Source organism: Aaosphaeria arxii (assembly GCF_010015735.1).
Source record: "Aaosphaeria arxii CBS 175.79 unplaced genomic scaffold BU24scaffold_4, whole genome shotgun sequence".
NCBI classification, from domain to species: Eukaryota; Fungi; Ascomycota; class Dothideomycetes; order Pleosporales; genus Aaosphaeria; species Aaosphaeria arxii.
Genome location: NW_022983477.1, coordinates 1160742 through 1182320, shown reverse-complemented (window position 1 = coordinate 1182320; position 21579 = coordinate 1160742). Strand labels below are relative to the sequence as shown.

Below are 21579 nucleotides of genomic sequence, written 5' to 3'. Positions count from 1 at the left end.
AATGTTCTCAATATATTCCATAACATAGTTGATATATTCAGAATATACATCCTGTTACTGTTCTAGCAATTGTAGGGCTGGCTGTCGGTGTCCCACCTTTCCTCGCAATGGTGATGATGATCCATCTATGCGAATAGTTTTATATACATATACACACAATGATCTCCCATTTTGCATGCATTGCCAAGGCAGATCTTTTGATTTCCAGAGCCCGTTGCCACTGACTTGATGCTTCATGCAAGCGGCAGGGGGTTGGAACGAATTGATCGATATTCCCACGTGGGTACTGTTGTCCTTCAAAATAAAGATGCGGGCCGGCCGGTTCATACCCCACTGTGGAAGCTACTGCAGACCCTGGTCGACGAAGCTTGGCAAGGTCGCTTGTCTAGGTAGGTCAGAGCATAAGAAATGGTAAACCATCGATAAATTGGCGATTGCGAATGTCAGTCGATACACGCGCCTCTACATAATGAACGGATTCAAGGTATTTCTAGATCATTCTGTAACAACAATGCATGGAAGTTTCACGTCAGAGCGATGAAGTCAATTCTGAGAAGAATATATTGCCGAAAGGATAAAGGTGCAGAAATAGTACTGACTACAAATAGAGCAAACATAAGGTTCGTTTAGGAATAAGAGATTCATCAAGTCATCAAAATCAATGAAAAATGAACGTGTGAAATTAATGAAATCCTGCTCGGTGAAATAGTCCGTTGAACGTGAGATTGAACATGAGACTTAAAATGAGCGACGATATGAGAAAACGTTGGGTTGAGGGAAGTAACGGAACACGGTCGAACTTTGCGACTGCACGTATTGTCGTGGATTAGAATCACGGAGGTGTGACTCTCAGAAAAACTACCAGCCACGCCCGGGGTGATACTGGCCATGTTGTCCTTGCCATTGGTTGTAGAAGGTGTTGGGATGCTGCTGCTGCTGTTGCTGCTGCTGCTGCTGGATCTGATTCGGGTCATTGAAGTATCCATGCGGATGATTTTGGGGTGGCCCTTGCTGTGGTACCTGGTGTTGCTCATTGGAATATCTTCGCGTTGCATTGGGAGGTAGTTGCGGATGGTAATTCTGGTCATCGTACGATTGTCTCTGGTGGTGAGATCCATGAAACTGTCCCTGCGCTGAGAACCTACCTACAGGCCCAGGCTGGGGTTGCGATTGGTATCCTGGTTGGTCAAAGGTATCATGATTCCAGGAGCGCATATAACCAGACTTGAAATGATCTTGAGAACGAGGAACATTGTCCGGATGCTGCCTGGGTTCTCTGTTTGATACAGCAATATTATACGCAGACATACCGGGACCATAACCAGGCGATACGGGAGATCTGGAATGCTCATGCTGCCCAGAAGCATCAGACGTAGTGTCTTGGGGAACGTCGTAGTCATCTGTACGATTCTCATCTCTCCAGTATTGCAATAACCTGGACATGCTTTCTGGCGCAACCTTGCCAATGTCTTTGACTTTGACGTTGCACTCAATAGGGTACGTTTTACCGAAACGTATTCGAGATGTCGGTTTCATTTCATCACGCGAATCGGCAGGCTGTATTTCAATGGCTGTTTTAGTCATCCCTTTGTCCCTCTCACCCTCATATTCGGTTGGAGTGGTGCCTGAAAAATAAACTGGGGCATGTTCTGCGGGATAGCAGCCGGGTTTCAATGTGCCCCTGTCGCCGTAGGTAAAGATCCCACTATGGGAAAGTTAGAAGATTATGCCTCTGTGATGCTGGATGGTGTTACTGACATGGCGTCTACGAAGCCCCTCCTGACTTTGACAATCACAAAGCGGCGAATTTGAGAGAAGATTCCTTGGCCAAAGCGACCAATTGTGATAGAGGTATTAACAGTACCACTTTTCGCCGCCGCCATCGTTTCACTTGCCGCCTCGGAGTATAGCAAAGAAAAAACCTGTCACGATTAGTGGCTTGCGTAGGCGTTGATGTGAGCTGGAGCGACTGTACCCTGCCTTGAACGAAGAATTCTCGTGCTTCACGCTGGGTTCTCATACGGTAGCCTGCAGGGTCAAAGGAGTGGACAGGTTTTCGTATACGGTATAGGTGACTTACTCGCATCCAATGCGTCATTCCAACCACGATTAGGGGTTCCCGCAATGAGACCAGGTATTTCTTGTCGAACTTCGTGTGGTACTTTTCAACATATTAATCAAGGTAGGCATATCGGATGGGATCTGCCAATCACCTGGATCCGGCATAGACATATGGCTGTCCAACATAGAGTCCGTCCTCTCACCACTAATAACACGGATCAGCATTGACATGAGATGCAAGAGCTGCGCACGGAATGTTGCCATATGGTATGCATACCGTACTTGAGGTTCAGGACCTTCGGACTGGCCATGGATGGGGGGAGATCGGGGTTGTTTGTTCTGCACATTTTCCGAATGAGACAATGATATCTGCTGCGAGGTGTTGCTAGGGGCTTTTGACCAAGTATAAACCGGTTTGCCTATGATGAATAAGTCGATAGCCATTTGACGCCGAAGTGTGAGCAATGTTAAAACGAACCCAGTTCATCGTAGTCTACATGATAGTAGTCACCATGTTCTTCACTCCAAGTCCAGTGCTCAGTGTCCATGATGCTGGTGGTGCGTATTGGAGGCTACAGCTGGTTCTAGACGTGTTGCAGGGTCAATAAATACACGATGCGGCTCTGCCCGCCCCTGTCGGCTTGGATATCTCTCTGTTCACTACGCTTTCCATAGAGGAGGGGGTGGAGATGGTGGGGTAAATGGTGCCATTGCTGCACCCACATGTATGCAACTCTTGATTGCTATGCTGTCGAGCTGGAGGCATGACCCGAGCAATAGGCCAACATGTGAGAGAGATGCGTGGATGGGAAGTGTGTGTGACCAGGGGGGTAGATTGGATGAGATGGAGCCATGGAGGGGTTGGAGGGAGTTGGAGGTCAACGGAGGGTGTGCGGAGGGTGTGCGGAGGGAGTCTGGAGGAGCGGATGAGCGCCATGTTTGGTGACTCTTGTCTATAAAGGGAGCATCACCGCATCGCCGTAGCGCTAAGAACCCGTCCTGCATGAATGTTGGCGGTTGTGTCGCGGACTCGCGTCGTGCCGTAGGCGACCGTGGCGACCTCAGCCTATAAGTGGTGCCTCTAGGCCACCAAATCCTGAGCACACCCCCTACCCTATCGCCCATCCCACCCCCCATGCCCTAGTCACCTATGCAATAATGGCGACGATTGATTGTCAGACATATAATGGTTCATGGCCCGAAAACAAAAAGAGGTTCGTTTAGGTGCTTATTTATTACTCCGTATTTCGTAAGGAGTGACTACTCTGAATCAAGATGGACAGCCCGTGGGGGGAGAGGAGGAGGAGGGTGGAGGGGAGGGGAGGGGAGCCAGGCGTGCCAGGGAGGCGGCGGGGGGGCTAGTACGAAGGTGGTGGTGGTGGTGGTATGGTGTATCGTGTAGGTGTCGGCACCCGTTGGTGTCTGGCATGGGCAGGGCATGGGCAGGGCAGGACTGACGGTTGACCGATGCACCATTGCACACCACCTTTGTTCTCCTCCCTTCACCCCCCCTTCATCCTCCATACCCCCTTTCCCTCTTCCCCCCAGCCCTCCCTTCCCTCCCCGGTAAACCGCTCTTATCGATCACTGCAACCAGATTTCCCGAGAGCTTGCCTTGTCCGGAGTAACTTGTCCTCCTACTAGTTACTCGAAGATTACAATACCGCCTGAGACGGCCATAGGGTACCCTAGGTAGTCAGGAGGGACTCCTTTATACAACAACGCTAGATATATGAATCGCATAAGTAGGCTGGCCACGACAGACACCTGGAATGCTCTTTTGGCCTCTCCCAACACCACTCGGTCGTACACATCCCTGCCCATATTGACACATCACTCCCATCTCCTGACAGCGGCCTCGATTTATTCACTACCGCGCCGCACCTGTGCCACTTTTCCACGTATTGCAGCTTTCAACCTACTCTCCATAACTTCTCGTTGACTTAAACTGTATATCCACAATGGGACTCTAAGCCAAACTCCTCACGCCTCTACGACAGTCAGTACATGGCCTTCATGCTACGGTTCACCCATCTATCACCCTTTCTTCGTTATTCTACCCTCGCACACTTGTGAACACGCCACAACACCAACCTGAACTTTAACTTTTGTTGATGTCGCATAAGCTCATGGAACTATGGAAATGGCCCCACACAGTCGGGGCTTCGAGTTCGACCTGGAACGTAGTCATGCAATGAACCATTTGGGTACTGGATATCAACCTCGAATCAATGTCGATCCTCTCTCTCGTATGAGGGAAAGGGTAGAAGCCTTGCTGGACGATCAAGATGAACTTGCGGAGGATAGAGAAACCTTACTCATTGCACGTCAGAGCCATTATGCCAAAGCCCTGGAGGTCCGTAAGCAGCGTATACAGACGGGAGACGCCGAAGCAGGCCTTATGACAGCCTTGCAAGACGCCTTCCCTCACGGCATCCCACCCGGGATATCCAATGCTTATCAAAGACTTCGAGAGGAGAGAGACAAACTTGGCCCTCTTGAAGATGACTATCTACAAGAAGGCGAAGCTCTTGGAGGGCAGGAATGGCGGTACGTGGCCAAAGAAAAGAGGTTCTTCTCGATAGGAGTCATGGATTTGCTTGAGGATGATGACGATGATGACGATGATGGCGGTCATGACCGCCGGGATATTCAACCAGTTCCAAATCCCTTGCCTCGAAAACCGACAAGTATCATGCCATCCATCGCTGTTCAGTATCAAGCTGCAGTTGCCAACCTCCGCTACTTGGTCAAGCAATTCGACACGTTTCGGCAAGAAACATGCCACTTCTCCGATGTCATGTCTTCCAATGCCACCGACATAGAGCCGGAACCTCTCAATCAAGTCAGTGTCTCTTCGATGAACCCGAAGCTGCAAAAGTTGTCTAGCAGCCTTCTAGACCGCATCGCAGACGCCCAGGTTAAGGTTCAACAACTACGACAGGAACTCAGGAATCATGATGATGGCGATCTCAATCGGCGGCTGCGTCGAAATTCTGAACCGACAGTTATCGCCCCGAGAACTGTGTCTTTCAACGCCTCTTTTAAAGCACCCACAGAAGGCTCAAGTCATCCGGTTGCAGAGTTCCCTCCTGTCGAACAACGAGTGCAAGAGTGGCTACTAGACATCCTTCGCGACAGTGCGCTCGAAAAGGCCTACTATCTAAATATCCTGGAAGACAGTATGCGAGACGTTGGCCTTGTGTATAACAGTCACGATTCATGGGAAGACCGAGCCGTCGAATTCTGGCAGTCCGACTCCGACAATCCATCGCCCGCGGACCAGAGGGCCCAGCATTCTGTGCTGTTAGGATCTGTCGAGCCCAGGGTTGCTGAACCTGTTGATCCAAGGCTAACAATCGACAGTCGAACCGCATCACGGAACCAGGACTTGTACGAAGACATCGACGACATGTCACCTTTTCGGACAGATGAACCGGCGCCAGCTGACAAGGAAGCCCCGATGCCCGTTGTGTATGTACCGGACGTACCAAGTGACTCCCCAGAACCAGGTAATATGCCCCGCATTGAATTCTATACCCCAGTTGACGCGGATTCCCACCCGCAAAGTATTCCGGAATCCTCTGAACCTTCTGGCATTTATCTCCAACCATCACCTTCTCGGGTACGTATTGATAGCGGCCATAACTCGGAAGGCTCACTGCAATGGTGTTCACCTCGGAATGATAACCTAGGCTCCGGAAAACCCCCGGATCCCACCGTGGATGACGATGTGGCCTCTCTTAAAGCCCTGGAACAGACGGACACAGCGACTGCCAAACCCTCAGCCCCGAGCCGGAGCAATTTGGAAGGCGATATCCCAGTACAATACAATCATCCCGATCTTGAATCACGTGGACAGCATTGTAAGCTTGGCGGTGCGTGGCTCTTTGTGGAAACAGATCGCGAGAGTAACGAGTTGTACGTTGTAGATTTGCCTCATACTTCGAATAAATCTCTTCTGAAGGCTCATGGACGGTCCCGTGCACTCTCTGCGGGACCAAAAGACTCCTCGCTCCCAAAAGATCTGGCCCCTCCAGTGACTCACAAACGTCACAAAAGTACCTCTGATCTTCGAGAGTCATCGGAGCAACAAATAAATTTGTTAATGAGTAGTCCAACATGTGAGACAGACTGTATTTTGTTCTACCATAAAGCGCTAATATGCAGATAGATCAGAACCCGGACCGTTATCCGTTTGTTTTCTCAAACCTTTACAGCTTCTCTCCCAAGATACCTTCTTTCAGATGCAATGGCTGACCTCCGGTGTGCCCTTCAACAATAAATTGCAGCATCTACGGAACTAACAAATAGTTTGGTCGTTATGCCGGACGATTTGATCAAGCCTGGATGCCTATTTGGAACATGGCCCTATACTTCTCCTCACGGATTGTGTTTTCTTTTGGATACTATTCTCCATGGACACAGAATGCCTTCCGGGCGTGGTTGTTTGGAGCGGTTCAGCCATGAACTCGTCACATCCATCCTTGGGATTTGGAAAGCTAACGTAGTGGATTTCCTTCTTACCACGTTTGTTACAGTCTGGATCCATGAGGAGCTATTGGACTGTTGCCAAATGGATCGGGAAACGGCCCTTGAATTGGACTGGAGTGTTTACCCAGAACGGAGACTGGACGCAGAGGCCTCAAATTGGACTGGTATCTTTTCCAAATTGAATTCGGGATACGGGACCCTAAAATTGGACTGGACCCTATGCCTGGCTTTGGAATATTTTCTTATGTCAACTTTCCTATTGTTGCTGTTACAGCGGACCATTTCTTATGTTACTTTCCTATCGTTACAGCGGTCCATTTTTATGTTATCTTACTATTGTTACAGCGACCTGTTTTTATGTTGTTTTCCTATCTTCACAGCGGACCATTTCTCATGTTCACTTCTTTTGTCATCAAGTTATGGGTTTGTAGACGGAGTTTGGTGTCTTAGAGAGGAAGAATTTGTAACAACATGTATTTGAAGGATTCGCATTTTTCGGTAATCATAGGGAACGGAGTTCATGTTTTTGAATTTCAGCATCTCCATTGAGTGCCGCGTTGGAAGGGAATGTTCATGGCCATCGTTACCCAACGATCTGCCTACAGTTCCTGCCACTTGACCGCTACAATCATATATACCCGCATATACTTTGGTTCGTTCGATTATGGATTTTTGGGTTTGGATTTGGATTTGGATTCTCGGATTACCACTACCACGGCCTTCTTTTTTAATGCAATATTCTGTTTTTGGGGATTGGTTCACAACTTTACACACTTCTCCTGCAACAAACAAAGCTGTCTTTTGGAACTGACAATCAGCCAAGGAAACACAGGACCACGAAACTACGGATCAACATAACTAGGATTTGATTTGGTTTCATGCTCTCCGAGCATTCTTACCGCCAGATACAGGACCATCAGAACCGAAGATAAACACTGATATCGGACGATGACACGTCACTTATTCAGAGCTCGAGAATCTCTGCCACATCAATTCGAGGCTTCTCACAATCTGAGCTGTCGATGGACTTTGCCTTGCCCTGTACATCCCTCGACTTGGGCCTCAATTCTCCAAATTGTGTAATTTCTGCCCAGATGGTTCATCTAATTGGTTGTGCGAAATCTCCCATGCCTCACCGAACATGCCAGCACGCGTTTTCGTGCTTCGTTGTGCAAAAAACAGTCAGTCCAATGCTAGGTGCCGCACCACTTTTCGCTGGCTCTCTCGAAACAGCGGTGAGCTGGCAAGGCTGAGAATGTGGCTCGTTCGAGATTCTCAATACTCAAATCTACGTACAGTACGTGTCAAGAAACAGGTACGCCTCAGTGAACAGAGCTTTTTCCACAGAACAGTAGGATCCAGCCAGCCAGGGCTCTTGAAAGGCAGTCGACCAACCCAGACGTAGCCCCAGTTCCCGTCTCTTTGTTATGGCTGATATCTTGGTAGATTGATAGCTTCCTCAAGTTTCACGCATCTATCTCTCGCACGGCTGCAGCAACAGCAACAGCAACACTTAGCACCAGCAGCAAGCCATGCAGCAGCGCCATGCACAAAGAAAACACACACCGCATGTCCCGCCAAGCGATCTTATCAAGGTCAGCCCAGTAGGGCTGGGAAAAGAAAGTTGAGATTGCTGCATGAGTTGAAGCAAATGAGTCACATCGATGAGTCTTTTGGACACGGCAGGTGTGTTAGGACGAGCAGTGTGCACTTTTCGTTTGTAGGTGCGGGGTGTGTCTCTTGCATCTACGAGCTATCAACAGGCTGTAGTTGCAGGCAAATGAAATGTTGCCTTATGCAGTTGTGCTCCGTGCAGGATATTTGCATCCATCCAATAGGGTGTAACTACCCCGTACTGGCAATTCTCTTGACTTGTGATTTGCTTGGATGATTGTGTTCTGAAAGGGATTGGCAGCGAGCGATCCTACACACAATCCTTGCGGGCGAGTTGATAACCTTGACCGTTGGCGTAGGTACGATATTGGAACTAGGTGGTTGTGGTTATCAGTTTCCTGAAGCATCCCCAACTTTCGTTTGCAGTTTCCGACATACATAGGACATGTCTTCAGCCTTGCACCCGATCTAGCATGATGCCCGCGTTCCCCCTCATCCCGGCAAGCATTCTTCCCGCAACAAACAAATAACAACAAAAAGAAAACAGGTTCCCGAGCAAGTCCATCATTCTTTCATTTCCATCCAAACCGGGAACCCCTCCCTTCCTCCCGTCCTTTCCCTTCCCTTCCCTTCACTCCTGAAGGATTCTTCCTCATCCTCTATCTCTTCCTTTTACCCTGAACGAGCAAGTGAAGCGAATTAACAGGAGACAGAAACAGAACAGACCCAGACTTCGGGTGGAAAGCCTCTTCTATCCATCGTTTACTGTGTAGTGGCATTCTTCCCAGGGTCATGGTTACTTTAAGCGCGTTGTTGCATTGGCTGGGAGCAACTGCCCACATCCCTGGGAATTGGTTCAAAAGTGAGGCAACCAATCATCGTCTCTTTCGTTTGCGCATTTCATGTAAGGAGACGCAAATTGGATGGCACACATGCCACACTCGGCACCCAAGACTTCAGATGCCAGACACACTCTAGACTCTGTCTCACAAGCACGGGGAGCACGGGGCGTAACCGTGGCCGTGCAACCGTGCAATTAGAAGATCCACTACAGGGATTCAGTGTGCACTGTCTATGTACAATGTACTCCGTACTGCATATACAGTCGTAATGTACTCGTACTGTCTAGGTACTGTGTATTGTGTACAGTGTAACATGTGAGAGATCCTTGCCTACTATTGTAATCGTTATTTCGGGCCGCTCATCGGCATCCATCCCGCAGCCGACAGTCTTTCCCATTCCGTACATATCATTCACCAAGGAGGCCGCTCCGTCCTCGACGTTCGTCCTCGCGTGCAGGCAGTCAGCCTACTATATACAGGCAACCAAACACTGCTTTCCCTCACAGAAACGTGCATGTACCATAGAGTCAGAGGCGACCGTCGTTATCAGAAAACGCCGGAATAGGTTACTCTTGCATCTTGCCTTGCTTATCAAAAAGGTCATCTGCCTCTTTCTGCGCAACGAACTCCACGCCCCATGAGAAAACTGCCGGGACCAGCTGCGAGTATGTCGATGGGCACATGCGCGTTTTCGCATGCGCGCGTTCGAGGGACGTCATCACCTTACGACATTGCCTGCTAACTACCAGCTATGGGCAAATCGGCGCCGAAGCCCATTCGCTTGGTTTATGTAGGCTGCAGATGGGGCACGTTTGGTGATCATGGCCACCGCTCGTGGAGGTCAGATCATCGTTGCCGTAGCTACTCAGCCTTCCTGACATCGCTTCCACCGTGTCGATGACCATTCTTGGCTCTTTCCTTTGCAGCCGTTGATGCTTAATTGGACTTAATTGGACGGGAGCTAAATTGCTGCCTTTCTTCCCTATTAGAGATATTGAGCCGTGGGGGTGTTGGTAATAATTGTATGAACGGTCAGAAGAGATGTTTAGCGGCTACGACAGATATTCAAGCCTCGATACCTTGAGGACCTCAGCTCTTGGAAAAGAAAAGACCAATCTTCTTGTTGCTCATCTAGTGCTGCTCTATCAAAGTGAATGCTGAGCCCAAAATGGACGATGCTAGGTTATAATGTTTATGTTTTTTCTATGGCAGCACAGAACACATCCTGCTGGACGGTGCAGCTTGAATATTGCACAAATGACAATTCATAAATCTACAGATTGTAAATAGATAAAACAGCACAGGATGGAAGAGTATCACAGAATAAATCATACCCATTCAATGTGCATCTGAGATTTGTTATCTTGGTTCGATATATGTAGCTATAGAAGACTCAGTCTATCAAACTGTAGCAGACCGTACCAACTGAACACTGAGCCCATAACGAACATATCAAAATGTGATCGCATGCATCATGCCACATGTATATTATTATTTACTAAAATTGCTTGATGCTACAATGGTTTCACTATCCTTCTCCAGGACAGACATCCTGACTCCGGTCCACCACTTCACCATCCATCCAGCTTCACGCATGTATCAGCAAAAAGATCAATAGACTCACTCCAATATCGACTCCTTACGGCCGGGTGTATCAAGAACTTGGCTAGATCAAACTGAGCCCGGAAGAATACCACAGCCATCCAAGACGCACCCCCCATTCAAGCCGTCCTCATTCGCGTCGTGAGCAAGCCGTTCCATTTCTCGCCTTGCAATCGACGCATTCGTCACCCTCTAAGCTTGCTCTTACGATATCGGAGAACAGATTATGAAAGGTAGAAGGCGTTTCATGAAAAATCTGGCAACCCAAATCCGAGCGATGGAGTGTCGTGGCGCAGTGACTACGGTCCAACCCAACACTGAGCTGGAAATGCACGATCCCGACTCTTTTCAAGCATTTTATTAAATAAAATGTCACTTCCGAGGTGCTAAGCTCCTGGGGGCTCAATAGAGACTGCCTCTAGAGTAAGTTCGTGGATCTTGGTGGTTCAAGCGTGAAGATGCTCTTTGGGAACATATGCGGAAACGTCATCCCCTTTGGTGCTAACGAATTGAAATGAAAGAATCTATAGGTCTTTCGATATAATGAACACTGTAATTGACTACACTATCGATGTACAACAACTGGCTGTACAAGCTAGTAACTTTGCCATTACTCCCCAACTAATCTACAATTGACATCGCAGCGGCGGACCCACAAGCTCTTCCGATGCATTAGCATCCTGAGCCGACTCGGGTCTCTCAGCCCCCCTATTCGACCACCAGTACACCGCCATCAACACAGCCGTGATCGCAATCGACGCGACATAAAGCAATAGAATAGCCAAAAACCCACGCTGGTACCTCGGCGCATCAGATTCGCGGAACATCTGCTGGCCCGCCAGACCTCCGAGATTAGATCCGATGACGACGAAGGCAAGGCCGATGCTACGCTTCTCGGGCGTGCGGGCATTGACGCTAAGCCATGCATCGTTGAGGCCCTGCGCGAGAGCATTGCCGCTTCCCAGGAAGGTGAAGACCCAGTACCTCGTCCATTTGTCGGAGCGGAGCGGTAGACCGAAAAGCGCGCCTGCGAAGGCCATGGACCATGCGAATGCAACTATGCACCATGGTCCACGGAGACCAGTCGCATCAGACGCGTATGATATGGCGAAGGAAAACACCACGACCAAAAAGCTGCTGACGGAGTTCAATGCGTTCGCTCTTGTCTTTGAAAATCCCAGGCCTTTGATGACGGACGGTCCGTAGAGTTGGAGTCCGCCTTTCGGCGCAAGACTGGCGAGATTGAGAATCAGATGGAGCCATAGTCTTACGTCCGTGAATGCTTCTTTGATATGCGCCCAGGAGATCTGGGCTCTGGCCGCACTCTTAGTAACACGCGCGCCCATGATCGCTCTGTCCTTATCCGTGAAAAGATCCCAGTATCCGTGAATGGGCTTAGTATGAGAGGCACTTCGGGGTAGGAATAGGACGAAAAGCAGGAAAACAACCAGAGTCATAATTCCCTCGACTAAAGAGCATGTGGTCAGCACGTTTCAGTCAAGTCATTTGCGAACAACCTACTAATAAAGAGCCATTGCCAGCCCGAAAGACCAGCTTGGCCGGCGAGGTTCAATATTCCAGCCGCCATCAGAGAACCGGTAGCAGTGGCAAAGTAATTTCCGAAGTAGAAGATGGCGGTTCTAAGAGCAAGCTCCTCTCTGGTGTAAAACAATGAGAGGACATATTGTCCTCCGGGAATGTATCCACCTTCAAACAGTCCCAGCAGAAAGCGAGTGGCATAGAACGAGTGGATGTTGGTACACCAGGCCTGAGTCAAGGCGATGGTGCCCCAGATGCACATCTGTCCAGTGAGCCAAATAGGGGCACCGACTTTCTGGAGAAGGATGTTGGAAGGCAACTCAGCAACAACGATACCTGCCAGCATCAATTGATTACCGAGGTTCACATCGTCCCTCGTAATTCCCAGGTCTTTGGTCAACGTATCTGTGAGAGCGTTGGAAATGTTGCTGCGATCTAGTTGGAGGACGAAGAAGCCAAGGACGAGTAAAGGCATCAGATAGCAGTCGAGCCTGTTAAACACATCAGCGCCTAGGTCGTAGCCGATTTCCTCGAACTCACTTTCGTAGAAGTCTTTTCTCTTCCTTCGCGGTCCACGCAATGGCTTCTCCATTCCGGTCAGGTATGGATACATCGGTTGGAAACTGTTTTTCATCTACCCCTCCCATTGATTTGGTAGCAGATGATTGATCGTTCAATGTAGTCATGATTGCTCAGTGATGATGATTTCAAAACAACTGAGCATGAGCACCTGCCATAGCATAGGCAGAACGGCCAATTATATGTCTAACATTGCGCGATCATCCTCATAGTTGACGTGCGACGACACTATGATGCTTCCGTCTCCTTTTGCGGAGAGAGATACTCGGGAAGTGGGTTCTGTTCGGAGGTCGCCAGAATAATGAGGTTGGGCAAGTTCTGAATTATAGACTTTGTCGGAGGTGAGCGTCGGCGGTCAGCGACGGACCGAATCGTAGCGTGGTCGCAATGGCAGGTCTTGCGACAATTAAATAATTTGTGCACGATAGTCACCCAACCTTATGCTTAAATATGTCAGAATTCTCTACAAACAAATAAGATAGTGATATTGCTTCAGCCACCTGATTGCGCATCTGACTTCGCTACTTTACCGATATCGACCACAAAGAAACAACCTACGAGCTTCAAGATCCGATCTTAGCCATGTCCAAAGACCCGAGCCATCCCAACATTGTACTCATCCTAGCAGATAACTTAGGATGGGGCGAGCTCGGCTGTTATGGAGGAGGTGCACTTCGCGGTGCACCAACACCTCGAATAGATGATTTTTCCACTGAGGGACTACTCCTCCACAACTTCAATGTGGAGAGTGACTGCGTCCCTACGCGTTCAGCTTTGATGACTGGGCGCCATCCAATCCGAACAGGGTGCCGTCAATCGGTGCCAGCTGGCTTCCCGCAAGGTCTCACAGCATGGGAAAAGACATTGCCTGAGTGCCTAAAACAACGTGGCTATGCAACAGCTCACCATGGCAAGTGGCACCTTGGAGACATACCGGGAAGGTATCCATCAGATCGAGGCTTTGACGAGTGGTTTGGAATCCCAAGAACAACGGATGAAAGCCAATTCACATCCGCGGTTGGATTCGATGCGGAGGTGGCCGAATTGCCCTACATCATGAAAGGCATTGCAGGCCAGGACTCCGAGAATGTTTGCGTCTACGACCTAGACAAGCGACGGCTCATTGATGAGATGCTCGTAGATAAGAGCAAAGACTGGTTATCTAGACAGGCGGCGGCTGAGGTGCCATTCTTCCTTTACCATCCACTAGTGCACCTCCACTTCCCCACACTACCGCACCCAGACTTCGAACGGACGACGGGTAACGGCGAGTTTGCGGACTCGATGGCGGAGATGGACTACCGTGTCGGTCAACTCCTTGATCATATTGATGATATTGGGGTGCGGGAGAACACAGTAGTGATATTTGCGTCGGATAATGGTCCAGAGTTCCGTCCGCCTTATCGAGGAACTGCGGGTCCTTGGTCGGGAACTTATCATACAGCAATGGAAGGTAGTCTCCGAGTGCCTTTCATAATTAGGTGGCCGGGGAAGGTACCAAAGAACGTAACTTCCAACGAGACCGTTCATGTTACGGATATCTTCACCACCATTCTAGCCATGACTGGTGCTGAAAAGCCTCTAGACCGACCAATTGACGGAATTGATCAGACCAAGTTCCTCCAGAATCCCGCATCGGAAAGGAGCGAGCGAGATGGTTTCCTTTTCTACATCAAGGATGAGTTACGAGCGGTAAAATGGAAGCATTGGAAGCTACATTTGGTGTGGGAGCCGAAGGTGAATCAGTCCTCGGGAAAGTTGGAATCGCCTTATCTTTTTAACATCATGCGCGATCCGAAAGAGGAGACTGATATTCTGGCCTATAATACCTGGGTATTGCAGCCAATGATGAGATTGCGGGCAAACTTTGAGAAAAGTCTCAAAAATGACCCAGCTCCACCAGATCCTCTCAAGAATATGTAGATAGTCCGAGTCAATGGGAAGTTGGGAACAGGAAACTTTGGAGTAACAGACAGTCTTAGTATCTTTGTATTAAATTTTTTTCGATATTGATGCATCATGATTCGCCCCTAGGAAATAGATACTGCACGTTGAGATTCGGTAGCATAAAATGGTCTGCCGTCAGGCTAGATGGGTCTGCGGGGATTATAGCATCATTACCCAGCATCGGAAATAAGTCTGTGCCTCGGTGGATTTGTGGCTGCGATTGGAGGTCTTGTCCAGCCGCCGGTCGTCGGAGTGACCGGCAAAGAATATCGAAAGTGTCCCGGCAGTGTTTCCCCGCAGGATATCTTTCAACCATTCCCCAAAGGACCGAGGAACAAGAGGTTAACGACGCCTGCATGGAGTCTCCATCGTACTCAAGCCCCGTTGGCCAGTGCTTGAGACTATAGACAAGGGCAACGCCGGCACGAAAAAGGTTATGAACAGTGCGCCAGTAGAAACGTAACTTTCCATCGCGGAACGAGGAGCGGTAGGCTTCGATGCTGCCTTGGGCGCAATCTGCGAGGAAGATTGTATCATCGCTGGATATCGACGGCATGTGACGTGATGGTGAAAAGAGCTGGAGTAGTGAATTGTAGAGACAACCGTCAAAAATCTCCATTGGTGCCAATTGAGATGGGAACTGGTGGAGCGGCATCGTGGCACGCCAATCGTACAGCCTTCGGCGCATGTCATCTCTCCAAAGCTCGTAATTAAAGGCCATCGATATTAGTGGTTGCTTCTGATGCAGTACTTGCATGATCTCGGACTCCAGTTGTCGGTATCTTATAAGATGCAGCGCAAGGGCTTTTCGTGATGATTCGGGCTGGGGAAGTATTCCGTCCTCCGTGATGTAATTATCGTCTACGTCAACTGGCAGCGACACAAAGATGGCTTCGTCGGCAATTGATACTGGGCGACCCAAGACAGTGCAAAGATTTCGCTCGAATGTGTAAGTAGCCCAAAAGAGGCGTTTTCGCCGGTCGAGAGAGAGTGGATCAAGTTGATGATGCGGAGGAGGCTCATCATGAAGTCCGAGATCGATAGCTAGCCTCGTCGCCAACCCGACATAATGCCATGTTACTGAAGGATGTGACGTGAACGATGAAAATTGTATGAGAAGTAATAGATTCTCCAGGTGTTCCAGGTCTCCAGTGAGTAGGTTAGCAGGGTTATCGAGAAGTAGGCATTTCGCAAAGGAGAAGAATGTATCAGCCCTGGAAGCAGGTATAGAAGAGTCGGTCCTGTTCAATAGCTGGATAGATATGGCCAGGATCATGAAAATCTTGTACCGTTCACGGATTTTAGTGTCATCGGCAGCTTCATCAAGCATACGAAGGACTTCGTTGCGATAGAGAATAGGAACAAAGAAGTCGCAATGCTCAAAGTAAGCGTCAATGAGCCTTATCGATGTGGCATGAGCAGGCAATTGAACCGGGATATCTTGCTGCAACAAGTCCACGATCGACGATGAATTTAAGTCGCTTCCAACTGACTGTTGAGGCAGTGTAGTAGTCCCGTCCTCGAAAAGGAGAAGTCGAAGCAGCGGCAACCCAGAACCAGTACCCATATATCGTGAATTCGAAAAACTAGACGAAGGTAAGGCAACGAAGCTGGCTTGTTCCAATATGCGTTCTATGGTCACTGTGTCCGCTTCGTTCCGGGGTATCTGCCGGTCATTTGTACGATATTCCTGGAGTTGTCGTTCTAACTGGGCGACGTGATCTTCAAGGCTTTTCAGGTAGCTTGAATCGATTAGGTTAGTAGAACTCTTTCACTATAAATATGGATGAACCACCTTCTTGGAACTGCAGCTCCATCAGTGTCGTGACTAACGCACTCCACGCCAGCGCGTTCACAATTCGAACAGGCGGGGAGGTTTTGATCACAGCGTTGCTTTCGTGATTTGCATCGAGCACAGGCAGTCACATTAGAACGCCGCACATTAGACCTTTTAGAGTCAGGCGGCATGACTTTAAATTGCTCCGTCGGTTTGGGGTTGATAATGGAGTGTCTGCTCCATCCAAAGTTCTGGGTACCATCGACTAGCTATTCGCAGCCGAGCTTGTCGGGTCTACCCGATGCTTCTAGACAGCATATTTAAACTTATTGATTTTAATTCTACTAATTTAATTTTCAACTCTTTATCGAACTCGAAGCCCTACAAATCACTTCCTCGAATTGAAAGGAATTATTGTTTTTACTGTACGCAATGATGAAGCATTTGTTTCAATTCCCTGAAATATTTAAATGCGTCAGACTTGGTTTGGAAGCAGGTACTGCAGAAAATAGTAGAGAGCATCTGTTGTCAGCCCTCAACACAGTCACAATTCAGTGGAGAGTTTTCAATTAAGATCTCATCTAGAATGATTATGTTATGAAAGTAGTATGGTATTTTATATAGGATAAGGTTAACTGCAACTTGGTTCCACGGGGTGCAAGTAGATTCATTCCATGGTAGATATTTCCGATCCATAAATGTGGGGCGCCAAGATTTCCCAGACCCTGGCCAAATTTTTAAATCTTCAACCAGCGACTGCAAGCAAACCACGAATACTTTTCCATACACAGATATTCGCTCTCGATATACCAATCTTCGCCATGCCTAAACGCAAGCTCAATGAGAAGGATGTTCCTGAGGCCACCGAGCCATCATCTCCCCCACCCGAGGTCTCATTCTCTTCGTTCGGATTAGAACCACGCCTATTGCGAGGCATTCGCGACCAGAAATGGGGATCACCAACCACAGTAAGGCTTCAAGAATTCTGCTCGAGTAAACGAACTATGCTGACAGTTTCTAGGTTCAAGCACAGGTCATACCAGTCGGCATCGAGGGCCGCGACGTTCTCCTACGATCCGGGACCGGCACAGGCAAGACCGCTGCATACTTGCTCCCCATTCTCCACAAGACGATCCAGCGCAAGGAGCGCGCAGTTACGTCGCTCATCCTCGTACCTACGACAGAACTTGCGACGCAAGTCATGAAGCTTTCGCAGTCCATATCGGCCCATTGCGGTCAGGAAATCCGGATAGCAAACATCACAGGGAAGGGTTCAGATGTGGTACAACGCGCGAAGCTTGCAGACCAGCCGGACATCGTAATTGCTACGCCCGCCAGAGCTGCCGAGAACCTCAACAATGGCGCACTAAGTCTGCAAAACCTGGAGCACCTGGTTATCGACGAGGCGGATCTCGTTATGGGCTATGGTTTTGAAAACGACCTCAGGCACCTCAAGAACAGCATACCGACCTCGACCCAGATCTTTCTCGCAAGTGCTACATTGGACACCGATATCGACACTCTTACGGGCCTCTTCTGCCAGGATCCCGTCATCGTGAAGCTCGACGATCTAGAGAAAGAGTCGAATTTGGTGAAGCAATATGTGCTGAAGTGTACGGAGCAGGACAAATTCCTGCTTCTTTACGCGTTCTACATGTTGAAGTTGATCAAGGGAAAGAGCATCATTTTCTGTGGCGACGTCGATCGATCATACAGGCTGAAGCTGTTCCTCGAACAATTCGGCATCAAAAGCTGCGTCCTAAATGCCGAGTTACCCGTCGCATCGCGGATCCACATCGTCGAGGAATTCAACAAGAACGTCTACGAGATCCTGATTGCATCGGATGAGTCCGAGATTGCGGGCAAGAACGATGGCGACTCCAAGCCACCCAAGAAGAAGTCGAAGACGGACAAGGACTCCGGCGTGAGTCGTGGCATCGACTTCAGAAATGTCGCATGCGTCTTCAACTTCGACTTCCCCACAACCTACAAGAGCTACTTCCACCGCATCGGACGGACGGCGCGGGCCGGAAAGAGTGGAACCGCCATCTCCCTCATCATTCCCAAGGACGAGTTCCGCAAGCACAAGTCGACCTCGTTCCCGACCGCAGAGCATGACGAAGAGGTGCTGAAGCAGGTCGAGAAGCACCAGAAGGAGGGCCAGACAATTGAGAACTATTCGTTCGATATGACGCGCCTGGAGAGCTTCCGGTACCGATTCGCCGACGCACTCAGGCACGTCACCAAGATCGCCGTCCGCGAAGCCCGCCTCAAGGAGCTGAGGAGCGAACTTCTCAAGAGTGAGAAGCTCTCACGATACGTAAGTCCCTCCATTTCCCCTTTTTCCTCCCTCCCATCACCCAACAACTAACTAACCAACCCCTGCAGTTCGAAGAGAACCCCGAGGCCAAACAGCACATCCGCCACGGCGAGAACCTCAATCACCCGGCCAGAATCCAACCCCACCTCAAGCACGTGCCCGATTATCTCCTCCCCGGCGGCAAGCAGCCCGGCGAGATCCCCTTCGTGGGACTTGAGAAGCCGAAGTTCAATCGAAGCAGGATCGTCAAGAGGAAGGGCCGCCCCGTGCGGATGAAAAATGGCAAGATCGATCCGCTGAAGACGTTCAACAAGAAGGGCAAGGGAAAAAAATAAAGAGTGACATTTGATTAAGCATTGGACGATTTAAAAAAGGGGGAGGATAAAGGAAAAGGAGGGCAAAAAGCATGATATCATACATATTCTATAGTTATACCCTAGAATACGGTGGCAATAACGGCGCTATACGTCAAGTAAAGACAAGGAGGGGATCTAGGAGGAAATACATACGTTCAATTATGCCCAAAATCTCTGATGTGAAATAAACAGCTATAACCCAATGCACTCATCCACGACAATGTCTATTGCGACGTGAAATTGAATCGGTACCGGTTCTTCATCGATCTAGACGTAGGGCAGATATCACTCGGCCCAATAGCATTATGTTGATGGCATATGTGACAGACTGTGAAAGGAGTAAAGCATGTTTCCAATTAAGCGTATATCGTTATTCCCTCCCCTCCAAAGACAAGAAGCTGAAGACCAGCTATAATAAAAACACCATCCTCCCAGAAATGCCCGCCCCAAGTCGAGTGCAGCACACAAACGCTAATAAGCAGAAACCCATCAACTGCGAAGCCGAAGTCCCCTTGCTAATGCAGTTATACCTGTACATCAATGAAGAAAGAGAAACCAAAGAAATCACACAAACGCCCTGGACCTGATGACGACTTTAATGGTTTTCTTTCGTCGCAACGGTCCTTGGCTCCCAACGCCTTCTGTTCCTTTTCCCTGGCTTATAGTATCGTCCAGGGAATCGCTGATTCGAGACTCGTCATCATCCACAAGAGTCTCTTCGTCAGCTTCGATGACAGCCACATCGACAATGTCATCGCATGCCAGATCCTCATCCTCTTCGATAGTCGGATTTAAGATCTGGGACCGCTTCCACGTCCCCGCCCCGGAAGCGATCCCATCAACTACAAAAAACCCTTCGTCGCGGAAGATCGTCGAAAGGTGCCACGGAGGCTGCTGACTTTTCCCTTCTCGCTTGCGGCAACTTCGCCCATCTCGCCCATGAGTAGGCCAATGGATGAGCCACGTCTGCTTCGGATTTCTCCTGCGTCGCTCCCAGCGCCAGGAACACCGAGAATGCTTCGGCGCTCGTTACGGAGGCCCTTCCAGTTGTCGAGTTCACGCTCAAGTCTGAGGCTCTTCTCTCGCTCTTCTCGTAGCTCTCGTTCGGCGCGCTTGGCAGTGAGCTGAGCGGCAGAATCGGAAGATTGAAGCTCATCGATGGTACTCAAAAGGTTTGAAATCTTGTCGCGGGCCTTGTTAAGGTCCTCTGTCGCGGCTTTGTTCTGCTTGTCGCGGCGCTCGATCTGGTTCTGGAGGTCCTTAACCGTTCGGTCAACATTTCGAACAGCCCGGGATTCTGTCAGACGAGTCGATTCAGATGTCTCGAGGGCTTTCTCAAGCTACACGGATGTTAGTACATTGCTCAAAGAAAGAGCATTTCCAGTGGATTGACTTACCTCCTGAATTCGACCGTGTAAGAATCTAACATCTTTGCCAGCAGATCCGCTGTAGCCCTTCGTCTCGAGATCCACGAGTCTCAATTGAAGATCCTTCAGAGCCTTCTCCACAGCAGCCTTATCCTTGTGCAACTGTACATTCGATTCCCTCTCGGCGACAATATCCTTCTGAAGTTCCTGCGCTAACGCGTCTGCACGTCTCATCTTACCTACAGCAGCTGCTGCAATATCTTCTTGCTGGGCAAGGCCAGATTTGAGTTCAAGAAGTTCACGATCATAGGTCGCCGCGTTGCGCAAAGCAGGAGACTCGGATTGTGCGAGATCTTCAAGCTTAGAAGCAGCCTCTTGGAGTCGAGACTCCAATCGCCTCTTCTCCTCAATCACCGAGTCGCGTTCAGCGGTGACATCATCGACATTTGTCCGCAGAGTTCGAACCTGTGACAGGAGACTGACGATCTTTGACTGAGCTTCGTTATGGGCATTTGCCGCTTCGTCACGGGAGCTCGAAATGTCCTGCAGTGTCATCTCGAGACGGCTCTTCTCCTTCGCCCATGTTGACGAGTTTAGCACTTCATCATCCCACTTGTTGCGCAACTCTTCGATCTCCTCCCTGAGTCGACCGTTCTCTTCGCGGACGTAAATCACATTTTCGCGTTCCACGTCAAGCTCATGCGTCAGGGACATCAGCTCAGACTGGTATTTCTTTCTTGTCTGTTCGATCGAGGTTTCGGTATCTTCAATGTCGTGGGCACGCTGGCTGCGATAATCCTCCAATTCATTCTGGAGGCGCTTCTTGGCTTGAAGTGCAGTTTCGAGATCGGTAGACAGATCCTCGATCCGCTCTTCGAATTGTTGGGTCTGCCTTTGCAAATCCTCAACCATGCCGTCCATTTGTTTGCGTTCGGACATGATGGTAGCGCATGTCTCTTCCGCTTCGCGAGCCTGTGTCTTCGCGAACTGCTCAGCCCTAGAGGCCTTCAGAACCGCGATCTCAGCCTGCTCTAACCTCTCAAAATACTCGTCTGCACGGCTCTTGTAGAGTGTTAGACTT

General features: G+C 49.4%; 7 protein-coding genes across 7 annotated transcripts; 4 read left to right on the top strand and 3 right to left on the bottom strand.

Moving 5' to 3' along the window:
• Nucleotides 1-565: 565 nt before the first annotated feature.
• On the bottom strand, nucleotides 566-3080 carry BU24DRAFT_450304 (uncharacterized protein). Its single transcript, XM_033531019.1, has 7 exons — nucleotides 2540-3080; nucleotides 2339-2480; nucleotides 2214-2266; nucleotides 2081-2161; nucleotides 1976-2028; nucleotides 1759-1922; nucleotides 566-1705 (listed from the first exon to the last, which is right to left on the bottom strand). Exons 1-7 carry the CDS (start codon nucleotides 2607-2609, stop codon nucleotides 859-861), a joined length of 1410 nt encoding a protein of 469 aa, XP_033383965.1. The 5' UTR covers nucleotides 2610-3080; the 3' UTR covers nucleotides 566-858.
• A 1021-nt stretch (nucleotides 3081-4101) lies between these two features.
• Nucleotides 4102-6368, top strand: BU24DRAFT_182081 (uncharacterized protein). The gene is made up of 3 exons (XM_033521631.1): nucleotides 4102-5927; nucleotides 5994-6185; nucleotides 6236-6368. Exons 1-3 carry the CDS (start codon nucleotides 4199-4201, stop codon nucleotides 6319-6321), a joined length of 2007 nt encoding a protein of 668 aa, XP_033383964.1. The 5' UTR covers nucleotides 4102-4198; the 3' UTR covers nucleotides 6322-6368.
• BU24DRAFT_182102 (uncharacterized protein) lies at nucleotides 6080-7366 on the top strand. The gene is made up of 2 exons (XM_033521632.1): nucleotides 6080-6185; nucleotides 6236-7366. Exon 2 carries the CDS (start codon nucleotides 6386-6388, stop codon nucleotides 7034-7036), a length of 651 nt encoding a protein of 216 aa, XP_033383963.1. The 5' UTR covers nucleotides 6080-6185; nucleotides 6236-6385; the 3' UTR covers nucleotides 7037-7366.
• Nucleotides 7367-11239: 3873 nt separating this feature from the next.
• BU24DRAFT_450302 (MFS general substrate transporter) lies at nucleotides 11240-13014 on the bottom strand (the record flags this gene model as incomplete). The annotated part of the gene is made up of 3 exons (XM_033531018.1): nucleotides 12693-13014; nucleotides 12135-12643; nucleotides 11240-12081 (listed from the first exon to the last, which is right to left on the bottom strand). The coding sequence occupies exons 1-3, from the start codon at nucleotides 12836-12838 to the stop codon at nucleotides 11240-11242; spliced, it is 1497 nt and encodes a 498-aa protein (XP_033383962.1). The 5' UTR covers nucleotides 12839-13014.
• A 160-nt stretch (nucleotides 13015-13174) lies between these two features.
• On the top strand, nucleotides 13175-14701 carry BU24DRAFT_182073 (alkaline phosphatase-like protein). The gene has a single exon (XM_033521630.1). The coding sequence runs from the start codon at nucleotides 13314-13316 to the stop codon at nucleotides 14652-14654; it is 1341 nt and encodes a 446-aa protein (XP_033383961.1). The 5' UTR covers nucleotides 13175-13313; the 3' UTR covers nucleotides 14655-14701.
• Nucleotides 14702-14748: 47 nt separating this feature from the next.
• BU24DRAFT_408821 (uncharacterized protein) lies at nucleotides 14749-16646 on the bottom strand (the record flags this gene model as incomplete). The annotated part of the gene is made up of 2 exons (XM_033525882.1): nucleotides 14749-16420; nucleotides 16516-16646. 2 exons carry the CDS (start codon nucleotides 16644-16646, stop codon nucleotides 14749-14751), a joined length of 1803 nt encoding a protein of 600 aa, XP_033383960.1.
• Nucleotides 16647-17230: 584 nt separating this feature from the next.
• On the top strand, nucleotides 17231-19273 carry BU24DRAFT_450300 (DEAD-domain-containing protein). The gene is made up of 3 exons (XM_033531017.1): nucleotides 17231-17423; nucleotides 17477-18775; nucleotides 18844-19273. The coding sequence occupies exons 1-3, from the start codon at nucleotides 17277-17279 to the stop codon at nucleotides 19108-19110; spliced, it is 1713 nt and encodes a 570-aa protein (XP_033383959.1). The 5' UTR covers nucleotides 17231-17276; the 3' UTR covers nucleotides 19111-19273.
• The last annotated feature ends 2306 nt before the right edge of the window (nucleotides 19274-21579 follow it).